The sequence below is a fragment of the Syngnathus floridae genome, chromosome 21, assembly GCF_059516105.1.
Source record: "Syngnathus floridae isolate MCC-2025c chromosome 21, RoL_Sflo_1.0, whole genome shotgun sequence".
Taxonomy (NCBI): domain Eukaryota; kingdom Metazoa; phylum Chordata; class Actinopteri; order Syngnathiformes; family Syngnathidae; genus Syngnathus; species Syngnathus floridae.
The window spans coordinates 1311929-1324581 of NC_142433.1; the positions used below are offsets into that span (position 1 = coordinate 1311929).

The window sequence follows — 12653 nt, forward strand, 5'->3', positions numbered from 1 at the left end:
TCCTTGAAACCAAATAAGTTGCACTTGAGCCGCGAGTGTCACAGGAACTTTGGCACGATGACGACGCCACCGTCATTTTCCCGCTAATACCTGAACTAAATACCCCCGCCTGCTCGCTCCCAAAGTGCGCCCTTTAATCGTGGAATAACGGCCTTTTGAGGGGGGGGTAATGAAAAGTGACAATTGAAGGATCCTCACCTTGGTCTGCGGCGTAGAAGAAAAGTCTCCTTGTAATTATTGCAAAAGTGTTTGTTGGAATCGGAGGTGACAAATCCTCAACCCCCCGACGACAGAAGACGTCGAGACCCCTTTCATCTCGGGGGGTGAGCCACTGACAGGCTCCGGCGATGCACCTTTCATGGCGAATGTTTTAATGTGTCGTCACGCTCGGCGCGCCCTTCGCTTGTCGCGTAGGCGATGTGGCTCGTATTAGAAGGAGTTCAACGCCAAGTTGTGAGGAGCAGCGCTCCAACTTTAATCATGGGCTCGTTTAGTAAAGAGCTTTCTTTTCTGCTGTGAGTCAGGCAAGGCATATTAAAGCATAGATTGGGGAATTTGTCCACTTAATAGAAGTTGTAAAAGTAGCAAAGTGGACAGTCGTAACACAAGAAAATGTTTTGCATGAGTTTAGATTGGCAAAGAAGAGAAATGTAGGTCAACCCGGCGGACCAATAGGCTTTTAGTGTGAAGTAGTGCTTATTTATTTTCAGATGACCAATTTCAGGCAAAGCTGTCTGATAGCATCAAAAAGAAATAGGAAAAATAGGTTTGGGTTTACAGAACGTGTGCAATGCTAGCTCGCTTGTGACAGCTTCAGGTAGAAGCTATTTGGGACCATCCTTGACCAGAGTCAGGTTTGATGGTGGCATGGGCATCCCACTTTAAAGGACGTAGCATGTGGACGTAGCATAATCAAAGGATGTGAATTTGGAGAACTGTCAAGTGTCTGGTCAGAAGGCGTTCAAAATGGATGCTTGGTTGTGGAAGTTTGCCGCTTGGTCATTTTTTGTGTGAATGTTTGCTGTTTAGTAAACAATCTTGTGATTGGCAAGCAGCTGCTTAACCTGTCGTCATGTCCTCCATATGGCAGAGTCAGGGACCCTCCTGTCCCGCGGTGAGCTCAGCGTGTGGTCAGGACCTGTCATAAGCCTCCCAAGCCAAGCCAAGCCAAGCCAACTCAACTGTCACGCCGTAACCCCCTCAGTCAGACGTCAAAATGTTCCCGCTGTGCCATGAGGAATTAAAGGTGGGTTATATGGGAAGCCTTTTGATCCTCTTAGAAATGTCTGAACAGTTTGCAGAGCAAATAAAAAGCACTAATCAGCTAATAGAGTCAAGTGCAACTGTAGTCTTGTGCAATGGCCATGGTTATCTTTGTCAATCAAATAGATCCAAGTCATTGTTCTTTCACAATGTGCTGCAGCCAAATGACAGCAAAGCATGTGTAGGCCAAAAACAAATAGCTGTACTTGAGTACATGGTGTAGTTGCACCAAGGTGCCACAAGATAACAGCAAATATAATGTAAGTCAAAATGTATGGTCAAGGAAAGTGGCCCTTTGTTGTGGTAATGTGTAATGTGCATTGTGTCTTCAAAACTAAAGTAATGGAATTGTAATGAACATAGCACAGCTTATTGTAATGCAGCGTTTGACCACCAGGCGGCAGTACAATACAGCAACATCTGTCTTACTTTGCAGCCTGGAGAATTGTTATATGTATAAATAAGTATGTTATATTTCATACAGCTGGAAAGCCAGAGGAATAAATGTCCAGGTTGATTTAATACCTGTAGAAAGGCCAGATTGTTGCAAAGTGATCCCAAAAGAGTCATTAGTCACCAGAGTTGGTATTTAGGTGCCAGTATTGTAGGCCATTGGGATTGGTTAATAGTAGGCGTTATTTGTGCTGAATAGCAGAATTTCAGTCCAATAGGGAAGGTAATGGTGAGGGGATGAAATGTATGCTGTTGTATATGATAGAATTGATACGTAGGTGTAAAAGAAGACCATTGACCTTTCCACCTTGCGCTGTTTTGGCTGGAACTTTTGAATCACGTTGTTGTGGGAAATCGACTCAACTTGCATTTGTCAGGTGGCGAGCAGAGGGATGCGAGCTTTCCTCCTGATGCACTGGGCAGCCTGCACTTGTCCTTCAATGTGGACGCATTTTCCTTGTTGCCATCCTGCAACATCATGCCGGCCGGCCGGCCGGCCGGCCGGCCCTGCTGCACTTCACGGTAGGAATGGTGTGTTGAGAGCGCTGTGCTGGCTCGACATGCACACGTACAATGCCTATGAAAAGTCATGTTACCTTCCAGGACGTGTTCTTACCCCCTGGAAATGTGAATGGAATGAAAGGGGACCTTTGTAAAGATGTGTTCTAAAGAGGTACGTATGCTGAATTTCCACAGGCATAAAGACGGTGTCGATTGATGCAACCGTGTTTCTTCAGTAACATAAAGCTACCGGTAGAGTTTAGGTGCAGTAATGTAGCCAACGTGTTATTTGTTGTGATTAAAAATAAAAACAATAGTGTGAATGTAGTTGATGCACCCATTTGTGAATGTTAAACACAGCAAACAGATTCCTGTCTGCAGCCCACCTAAGTTGCAAGATGAATGAGCCAGTCTTTGTTTTGTAATTCAGAGTTCCTGCTCACATACATCATATTTGCAAGCACATAGATTATGAGAGCAAGAGCATTCATCATGTGACATTGGGTGTTTCCTTCACATGCTGATGTAAGTGTGTGCATCTAATAGCGGGATCAAAGTGTGCATAGTTTCCATGCATGATGGCCATTCACAGCAACTAGCAATGGCTGAGTGATTGCACTGTTGTGCTAATGTAGTGTAACAGCAAAATAAAGACATAGTGTCGGTAAAAAGGATGCGTGTAGTCCAACTTTGCTGTAGTGTAACAAAAGTACTTAAGTAGAAGTAGTGCAGCAATATTTTTGTCAACACACTTCTCCCTACTATGCTAGTTTATCCGACTGATAGTTGTTAAGCCATCACTTGCTGCACTGAAGGTCTTTATGTGTGTGCTAGTAGCTGGAGAAGGAGTGACATGGTGGAATCAATCCAAAGAAGGACATGAGTGAGCTACTTTGTTTTCTTCGTAGTTGGATGTGACATTTTCAGGTCCAGGTGAAGACTTCATAGGGGATGCTGTGCGGGTGAAGTCAACTGGCTGGGATGCTGCTCATTTCTTCCCCACGGCGGGTGAGAGTGTGTTCCGTCTGTCATCTGTCAGAAGCGAGCCGCTGATACAGAGACCTGTCACTTGTCATCATCCTGCACCAGTTTTGCAGCTGCCTGAGTGTGTGAGCATGTGAGACTTTGTGTCTGTGTGTGACAGTACAGTGTGTGTGTTTTTTGTTGACAGGGGTGGCAACTGAAAGGCACCAGGGGAAATGAGCAAGGCCAACTTGGAAGTGCCAGAGACTGGAACGTCGCAGCAATGTCCAAGTAGAAGACACCTGATTGGCCACTCATTGGTGATGCTACACTCATTGTTACTTACCCAGCATCCAGCCAGTCAGCATACTGCCTACAAAACAGAAGGACGGATGGGGGACACACAGTACTACAACATTAAAGTACAGTCGCGGGCGGATGGGGAGTCATTGTTGTCCCGCAAGAGAGCTTCTCAATCTCAATCTCAATGGGAGTTAAAGGATGTGACGAACCTGGCCTCCCTCCCTTGGCAAAATGGAAGCAACCGTGTTCTGCACCTGTCACATTGCACCACTAGGTGGCCACGAGTGGACCCACCTCACCTGTCACTTCTAATGGCACGCAAGGAGGAAGGTGAGAACATGCAAACAGCTGACATCTTTTAATGTGATCAAAGTTTCTCAGGAGATATCTGATATCACAGATATGACACACGGCAATCTGTGTGAGATCAGATATCTCGGGGGAGGCACAATGAGGAGTAAATATCACCCACTTCTCAGGTTGCCTTGTAGAATAAATAAGCCACAAACCAAAGGTGTTGTCGGTATGCACTTCTGCTCTGGTCCTGATGAGCAGCTTCACCAATTGAGCAATGCTGCAGGAACCAGGTCCTTTGGCCCCACTTAGTGGACAAAAGCAGGAAGAAATACAGCGGTTGATTTTTTTATTTTTTTTTCAAATATTTGTACGGGTACGCTGTCGCCATCCTCAGGTCAGTTAGTGAAATGCCGTCGGTGACAACTTCTGGGAACGAGTCAATGAGTGAACTGCCTGCCTGCCCGCCCAGTTTTATTTATTATTATTTCAATAAATATTTGTTATAACTTGTCTGGTGTTTTATTCCTTGTTTTTATATTCGCCAATCAAAACATAAAACTCAGACATTTGGTTAACTGCTTTATATGACAATATGTGTGTGTTTTACGTTGTTATATGAGTTGGTGTCCCCCAAAATAACAAATGTGGCATAACTGTTTTTTTTTTCTTCAACTGACGAACTTCAACTTGCCCCTCACGACCGGGTGAGAGACTGTTGCCAACGAATCAATGTCTAAGTGTTGTATTATAGAAAGGAATGTGTTAATTACCCGAGCCAATTCTTATCATAATTTTGGGGTAGTTGTATTGTTTGATGTGGATGGGTTATTTCCACTGGATGTTATTAAAAAAAAAAAAAAAAAAAAGCCGTATCATTGTGTGTGTGCGCTGTCGGAAAAGTGGACGTGGTCAGGCCAATTTCAGTTGCGCTGTGATTGGTCAGACTGAATTTGGGCGAGGTAGGAGGCGGGCAAAGTGGCATTGAGGGTTTCAATCTTGAGGTGAGGGTGGGTTGCTCTTTTGTCACTACCACTGACACGAGTCTTTGATCGAGTGGTTAACGGCATTACCTCTGATACGATGGAGCTGGTGTTCGAGACCTGCCCTTGGGCTTTACTTTGTCAATATTCTCTTCTGCATAAAGATTGTGACTCCTATTTTTCATTAATTTTTTTCCCTTTCGATTGTTTAATACTGCTTCATGATTCGCTGAGGTCTAAACCTAATGGTGTGTCCGAGGAACGTCACAGATCAAACATCCAATCAGGAGGTGCGGGTGAGGGCGGGTGTGGCGCTTTGCACGTTGACCATGATTTTTCCCTAATGAAGTGGCCTGTCACGTGGCACGCGAGTGTGCAAAGCGCCATTGGACGAGCAGGCGATGAAGATTTGAATTGACGGATGTGACGTCATGAATTGGGGACCGGCGCGCTCATGGGAAGTTGTCAAATAATGGCGCGAGCGGTTACCCAGGTAAGCTAGTATGCTGTCAAATGTTTGTCGTTCATTGCCGTTTCTCACGACAGATGTCTTGTTTGTTGCAGGATTCAAGGCGAGTTATGCGGTTTCTCGGGTAAGCTAGTATGCTATCAAATGTTTGTCGTTCATTGCCGTTTCTCACGACGGATGTCTTGTTTGTTTGTTGCAGGATTCAAGAGGAGTTATCAAATGCAGGCGCCACCGACCGTGTGGCGGTTTCTCGGGTAAGCTAGTATGCTATCAAATGTTTGTCGTTCGTTGCCGTTTCTCACGACGGATGTCTTGTTTGTTTGTTGCAGGATTCAAGAGGAGTTATCAAATACAGGCGCCACCGACCGTGTGGCGGTTTCTCGGGTAAGCTTGTATGCTATCAAATGTTTGTCGTTCATTGCCGTTTCTCACGACGGATGTCTTGTTTGTTTGTTGCAGGATTCAAGGCGAATTATCAAATGCAGGCGCCACCGACTGTGTGGCGGTTTCTCGGGTAAGCTAGTATGCTATCAAATGTTTGTCGTTCATTGCCGTTTCTCACGACGGATGTCTTGTTTGTTTGTTGCAGGATTCAAGGCGAGTTATGCGGTTTCTCGGGTAAGCTAGTATGCTATCTAATGTTTGTCGTTCATTGCCGTTTCTCACGACGGATGTCTTGTTTGTTTGTTGCAGGATTCAAGGCGAGTTATGCGGTTTCTCGGGTAAGCTAGTATGCTATCTAATGTTTGTCGTTCATTGCCGTTTCTCACGACGAATGTCTTGTTTGTTTGTTGCAGGATTCAAGGCGAATTATCAAATGCAGGCGCCACCGACCGTGTGGCGGTTTCTCGGGTAAGCTAGTATGCTATCAAATGTTTGTCGTTCGTTGCCGTTTCTCACGACGGATGCCTTGTTTGATGCAAGATTTTCACACTCGTCACTGTCGTTTTGCCGCTGATTTGTTTTCAAATCTCTTCAGCGTTTTGTTTTGTCAAATTAACAATGTTGCATTACATATATCGTGTGCTATTTCCGTGTTATGCAAACTGATGAATGTGACGAATGTGTTACGTCATGTTCAAAGCTATTCCAAGATGGCGCCCGCCCGCCCGCGTTCCATCACGCAACAAACATTTGCGAGCGTGATTTTCTCTCGTTTTGGCCGACTGCTCGATTCGAATGTGTTGTATTCTCTATGTATTTGTATTTTGTTTTTGTATTCTGTAATTTGTATTCTGTATTTTGTTTTTGTATTTTATATTCTGTATTTTGTATTTGTTTTTTTATTTTATTTTGTTTTTGTAATTTATTTCTGTATTTTGTTTTTGTATTCTGTATGTTGTATTTATATTTTGTATCCTGTATTTTGTATTTATTTGTTTTTTTTTATTTTGGTTTTGTATTTTGTTTTCTGTATTTTGTTTTTTTATTCTGTATTCTATATTTTGTTTTTGTATTTTGTTTTGTATTTCGTTTTTGTATTCTGTATTTTGTATTTTGTTTTTGTATTTTGTTTTTGTTTTGTATTTTGTTTTTGTGTTTTGTATTTTGTATTTGGTTTTTTATTTTATTTTGGTTTTGTATTTTGTTTTGTTTTGTTTTTGTATTTCGTATTCTGTATGTTGTATTTATATTTTGTATTCTGTATTTGTATTTTGTTTTTGTATTTTTATTTTGTTTCTGTATTTTTTTTGTATTGTGTTTTGTTCTGTATTTGTATTTTGTATTTGTAATTTGTATTATGTATTCTGTATTTTGTATTGTATGGTTTTTTTTGGTTTTGTATTTTTTTGTTTTTGTATTTTGTTTCTGTATTCTGTATTTGTATTTTGGTTTTTCTATTTTTATTTTGGTTCTGTATTTTGTTTTTGTATTTTGTTTTTGTATTCTGTATTTGTATTTTGTTTTTGTATTTTTATTTTGTTTCTGTATTTTTTTTTTGTATTTTGTTTTTGTGTTTTGTATTTTGTTTTTGTATTCTGTATTTTGTATTCTGTAGTTGTAATTTGTATTTTGTTTTTGTATTCTGTATTTTGTATTCTGTATTTGTATTTTGTGTTTGTATTCTGTATTTGTATGTTTTTTTTTTGGTTTTGTATTTTGTATGTTTTTTTTTTGGTTTTGTATTTTGTTTTTGTATTGTTTCTGTATTTTGTATTTTTATTTTAGTATTTTGTATTCTGCATTTTGTATTTATGTCTTTTTGGGGGGTTTTGTATTTTGTTTCTGTATTTTGTTTTTTTATTTTGTTTTGATTTTGTTTCTGTATTTTGTTTTTGTATTCTGAATTTTGTTTTTGTTTTCTTATTTTATTTTGTTTCTGTATTTTATTTTGTTTTGTATTTTTAATTTGTTTCTGTATTTTGTTTTTGTATTCTGTATTTTGTATTCGGTATTTTGTTTTTGTGTTCTGTATTTTGTATTTTTTGGTTTTTGTTTTTTTTATTTTATTTTGTATTGTATTTTGTATTGTTTTTTTGTTTTGTATTTTGTTTTGTACTTTGTATTCTGTATTTTCACCCATCCATTTTCTGAACCGCTTAGTCCCCACGGGGGTCGCGGGCGTCCTGGAGCCTATCCCAGCCGTCATTGGGCAGCAGGCGGGGGACACCCTGAACCGGTTGCCAGCCAATCGCAGGGCGCACAGAGACAGACAACCATTCGCACTCACACCGACGGGACAATTTGGAGTCTTCAATCGGCCTACCAAGTCGAACCCGCACCCTCCTAACTGTGAGGCGGACGTGCTACCCAGTACTGCACCGAGCCGCATTCTGTATTTTGTTGTTGTACGTTTTTTTTTTTTTTTTTTAATTTTATATTTTGTTTCTGTATTTGTGTTTAGTTTTTGTATTTTGTTTCTGTATTTTGTTTTTGTATTTTGTTTTTAATGTTTTATTTTTGTATTTGTATTCTGTATTTTGTATTCTGTATTTATTTTTTGTTTGTTTTCTATTTTTTTGTTTTTGTATGTTTCTGTATTTTGTATTTGTATTCTGTATTTTGTATTTGTTTTGGTTTTATTTTGGTTTTGTAATTGTTTTGTTTCTGTATTTTGTATTTTTTTTTTGTATTTTGTATTTGTATTGTTTCTGTATTTTGTATTTGTAATTTGTTTCTGTATTTTGTATTCTGTATGTTGTATTTATATTTTGTATTCTGTATTTGTATTTTGCATTTGTTTTTTTTATTTTGTGTCTCGTTTTGTATTTGTATTTTTTTTTTGGTTTTGTATTTTATTTTGATTCTGTATTTGTATTTCGTATTTGTATTCGTAGTTTGTATTTTGTTTTTGTATTCTGTATTTGTATTTTGTATGTTTTTTTTTGGTTTTGTATTTTGTTTCTGTTATTTGTATTTATATTTTGTATTCTGTATTGTATTTGTTTTTTTAATTATATTGTTTTTGTATTATTTGTTTTGTTTCTGTATTTTGTTTTTTGTATTCTGTATTTTTTGTATTCTGTATTTGTATTGTATTTTTATTTTGTTTTTGTTTTTTGGTTTTGTATTTTAATCTTGTATTTTGTTTTTGTATTCTGTATTTGTTTTTTTTATTGGCTTTGTATTTGATTTTGTTTCTGTATTTTGTTTTCGTATTTGTATTTTGTATTTGTTTATTTTATTTTGTTTAGTTTGTATTCATTGACTTGACTATGTTCCTTACTGTATCCCTCCTTAGTTTGTGGTGCTCCTAAGGACAGGGACACTGGGGTATCCTTCTGTTGATTGTTTATTTGTGGCCTGTGCTTGTGTCTGCCCCATGCACTGAATGGAGCCTCCAATTTCATTGTACTATGTAGAATGACAAAGGTTTTCTGATATTTTGTTCTTGCATTTGGTTTTTATTTTGTAGTTTGTTTTGTTTCCCAGAGTTTATTTTCCGTTTTCCGTACTTTGTTTTGTTTCCCCAGTTTATTTTCTGTTTTCCTTAGTTTGTTTTGTTTCCCCGGTTTATTTTTTGTTGTCCACAGTTTGTTTTGTTTCCCCGGTTTATTTTCCGTTTGCCGTAGTTTGTTTTGTTTCCCCAGTTTATTTTATGTTTTCCACAGTTTATTTCCCCGGTTTATTTTCTGTTTTCCACAGTTTGTTTTGTTTCCCCGGTTTATTTTCTGTTTTCCACAGTTTGTTTACTTTCCCAGAGTTTGTTTACCAGAGTTTATAGTCTGTTTTCCACAGTTTATATTTTCTGTTTTCCGTAGTTTGTTTCCCAGAGTTTATTTTCTGTTTTCCACAGTTTGTTTACTTTCCCAGAGTTTGTTTACCATAGTTTATAGTCTGTTTTCCACAGTTTATATAGTCTGTTTTCCGTAGTTTGTTTCCCAGAGTTTATTTTCTGTTTTACACAGTTTGTTTACCAGAGTTTATAGTCTGTTTTCTACAGTTTATATAGTCTGTTTTCCGTAGTTTGTTTCTCAGAGTTTATTTTCTGTTTTACACAGTTTGTTTACTTTCCAAGAGTTTGTTTACCAGAGTTTATAGTCTGTTTTCTACAGTTTATATAGTCTGTTTTCCGTAGTTTGTTTCCCAGAGTTTATTTTCTGTTTTACACAGTTTGTTTACCAGAGTTTATAGTCTGTTTTCTACAGTTTATATAGTCTGTTTTCCATAGTTTGTTTCCAAGAGTTTATTTTCTGTTTTACACAGTTTGTTTACTTTCCCAGAGTTTGTTTACCAGAGTTTATAGTCTGTTTTCTACAGTTTATATAGTCTGTTTTCCACAGTTTGTTTCCCAGGGTTTATTTTCTAATTTCCAGTTTGTTTACCAGAGTTCATAGTCTGTTTTCCACAGTTTATATAGTCTGTTTTCCATAGTTTGTTTCCCAGAGTTTATTTTCTGTTTTCCACAGTTTGTTTACTTTCCCAGAGTTTGTTTACCAGAGTTTATAGTCTGTTTTCCACAGTTTATATAGTCTGTTTTCCGTAGTTTGTTTCCAAGAGTTTATTTTCTGTTTTACACAGTTTATTTACTTTCCAAGAGTTTGTTTACCAGAGTTTATAGTCTGTTTTCTACAGTTTATATAATGTTTTCCGTAGTTTGTTTCCCAGAGTTTATTTTCTGTTTTACACAGTTTGTTTACTTTCCCAGAGTTTGTTTACCAGAGTTTATAGTCTGTTTTCTACAGTTTATATAGTCTGTTTTCCGTAGTTTGTTTCCCAGAGTTTATTTTCTGTTTTACACAGTTTGTTTACCAGAGTTTATAGTCTGTTTTCTACAGTTTATATAGTCTGTTTTCCGTAGTTTGTTTCCCAGAGTTTATTTTCTGTTTTACACAGTTTGTTTACCAGAGTTTATAGTCTGTTTTCTACAGTTTATATAGTCTGTTTTCCATAGTTTGTTTCCAAGAGTTTATTTTCTGTTTTACACAGTTTGTTTACTTTCCCAGAGTTTGTTTACCAGAGTTTATAGTCTGTTTTCCACAGTTTATATAGTCTGTTTTCCGTAGTTTGTTTCCCAGAGTTTATTTTCTGTTTTACACAGTTTGTTTACCAGAGTTTATAGTCTGTTTTCTACAGTTTATATAGTCTGTTTTCCATAGTTTGTTTCCAAGAGTTTATTTTCTGTTTTCCAGTTTATATAGTCTGTTTTCCGTAGTTTGTTTCCCAGAGTTTATTTTCTGTTTTCCAGTTTGTTTACTTTCCCAGAGTTTGTTTACCATAGTTTATAGTCTGTTTTCCACAGTTTATATAGTCTGTTTTCCGTAGTTTGTTTCCCAGAGTTTATTTTCTGTTTTACACAGTTTGTTTACCAGAGTTTATAGTCTGTTTTCTACAGTTTATATAGTCTGTTTTCCATAGTTTGTTTCCAAGAGTTTATTTTCTGTTTTACACAGTTTGTTTACTTTCCCAGAGTTTGTTTACCAGAGTTTATAGTCTGTTTTCCACAGTTTATATAGTCTGTTTTCCGTAGTTTGTTTCCCAGGGTTTATTTTCTAATTTCCAGTTTGTTTACCAGAGTTCATAGTCTGTTTTCCACAGTTTATATAGTCTGTTTTCCATAGTTTGTTTCCCAGAGTTTATTTTCTGTTTTCCACAGTTTGTTTACTTTCCCAGAGTTTGTTTACCAGAGTTTATAGTCTGTTTTCCAGTTTATATAGTCTGTTTTCCGTAGTTTGTTTCCAAGAGTTTATTTTCTGTTTTACACAGTTTATATAGTCTGTTTTCCGTAGTTTGTTTCCCAGAGTTTATTTTCCGTTTTCCGTAGTTTGTTTTGTTCCCCTGTAGTTTATTTTCTGTTTCCCGTAGTTTGTTTTTTTCCCTGTAGTTTATTTTCCTGTTTTCCGTAGTTTGTTTTGTTCCCCTGTAGTTCAATTTCTGTTTCCCGTAGTTTGTTTTTTTCCCCGTAGTTTGTTTGCTGTTTTCCGTAGTTTGTTTTTTTCCCCGTAGTTTGTTTGGTGTTTTCCGTAGTTTGTTTTCCTTCCCTGTAGTTTATTTTCTGTTTTACGTAGTTTGTTTTGTCCCCCTGTAGTTTATTTTCCGTCTCCTGTAGTTTGTTTTGTGCTCCCCGTAGTTTAAACAAACTACGGAAAACAGAAAATAAACTACAGGGAAGAAAACAAACTACGGAAACTAGAAAATAAACTACAGGGAAGAAAACAAACTACGGAAAACAGCAAATAAACTACAGGGGGACAAAACAAACTACGTAAAACAGAAAATAAACTACAGGGAACGAAACAAACTACGGAAATCAGAAAATAAACTACAGGGAACAAAACAAACTACGGGAAACCGAACATAAACTACAGGGAACAAAACAAACTACGGAAAACAGGAAAATAAACTACAGGGGAAAAAAAAAACTACGGGAAACAGAAATTGAACTACAGGGGAACAAAACAAACTACGGAAAACAGGAAAATAAACTACAGGGAAAAAAACAAACTACGGGAAACAGAAAATAAACTACAGGGGAACAAAACAAACTACGGAAAACGGAAAATAAACTCTGGGAAACAAACTACGGAAAACAGACTATATAAACTGTGGAAAACAGAAAATAAACTCTGGGAAATAAACTACGGAAAACAGACTATATAAACTGTGGAAAACAGAAAATAAACTCTTGGAAACAAACTATGGAAAACAGACTATATAAACTGTGGAAAACAGAAAATAAACTCTTGGAAACAAACTATGGAAAACAGACTATATAAACTGTAGAAAACAGACTATAAACTCTGGTAAACAAACTATGGAAAACAGACTATATAAACTGTAGAAAACAGACTATAAACTCTGGTAAACAAACTGTGTAAAACAGAAAATAAACTCTGGGAAACAAACTACGGAAAACAGACTATATAAACTGTAGAAAACAGACTATAAACTCTGGTAAACAAACTCTGGGAAAGTAAACAAACTGTGTAAAACAGAAAATAAACTCTGGGAAACAAACTACGGAAAACATATAAACTGTAGAA

At 37.2% G+C, this 12653-nt stretch overlaps 2 protein-coding genes across 14 annotated transcripts in view; both read left to right on the forward strand.

The window, feature by feature from the left end:
* The window catches only part of LOC148379693 (teashirt homolog 1-like), an 81222-nt gene extending 76671 nt beyond the window's left edge, over positions 1–4551 (forward strand). Inside the window, exons 7-11 of one of the 9 annotated variants that reach the window (XR_015855224.1) lie at positions 1091–1246; positions 2094–2238; positions 2320–3225; positions 3389–3855; positions 3915–4539. The gene's annotated coding sequence lies outside the window, so the exon portion shown is untranslated. Of the gene's footprint in view, positions 1–1090; positions 1247–2093; positions 2239–2319; positions 3226–3388 lie in introns of all 9 variants that reach the window. The other 8 variants (XR_015855225.1, XR_015855226.1, XR_015855228.1 and 5 more) reach the window with 8 other exon arrangements.
* Positions 4552–5212: 661 nt separating this feature from the next.
* On the forward strand, positions 5213–9990 carry LOC148379694 (uncharacterized). 5 transcript variants are annotated; one of them, XM_088366134.1, is made up of 9 exons: positions 5219–5253; positions 5325–5353; positions 5429–5483; positions 5559–5613; positions 5689–5743; positions 5819–5847; positions 5923–5951; positions 6027–6081; positions 7774–9990. In XM_088366134.1, exons 3-9 carry the CDS (start codon positions 5449–5451, stop codon positions 7843–7845), a joined length of 330 nt encoding a protein of 109 aa, XP_088222260.1. In that variant the 5' UTR covers positions 5219–5253; positions 5325–5353; positions 5429–5448; the 3' UTR covers positions 7846–9990. The 5 variants fall into 5 exon arrangements, with proteins under 5 accessions (XP_088222257.1, XP_088222260.1, XP_088222259.1 ...); XM_088366133.1 differs by lacking the exon at positions 5559–5613 and having other exon boundaries at positions 5221–5253; XM_088366130.1 differs by lacking the exon at positions 5819–5847 and having other exon boundaries at positions 5225–5253.
* Positions 9991–12653: the final 2663 nt, after the last annotated feature.

Excerpts from the sequence above, each read along its gene's own strand:
- LOC148379694 (XM_088366130.1), top strand. The coding sequence starts at position 5,233 with ATGGCGCGAGCGGTTACCCAG. Across the intron at positions 5,354-5,428 it reads CGAGTTATGCGGTTTCTCGG|GATTCAAGAGGAGTTATCAA; the intron begins GTAAGCTAGTAT and ends TGTTTGTTGCAG. Across the intron at positions 5,614-5,688 it reads ACCGTGTGGCGGTTTCTCGG|GATTCAAGGCGAATTATCAA; the intron begins GTAAGCTTGTAT and ends TGTTTGTTGCAG.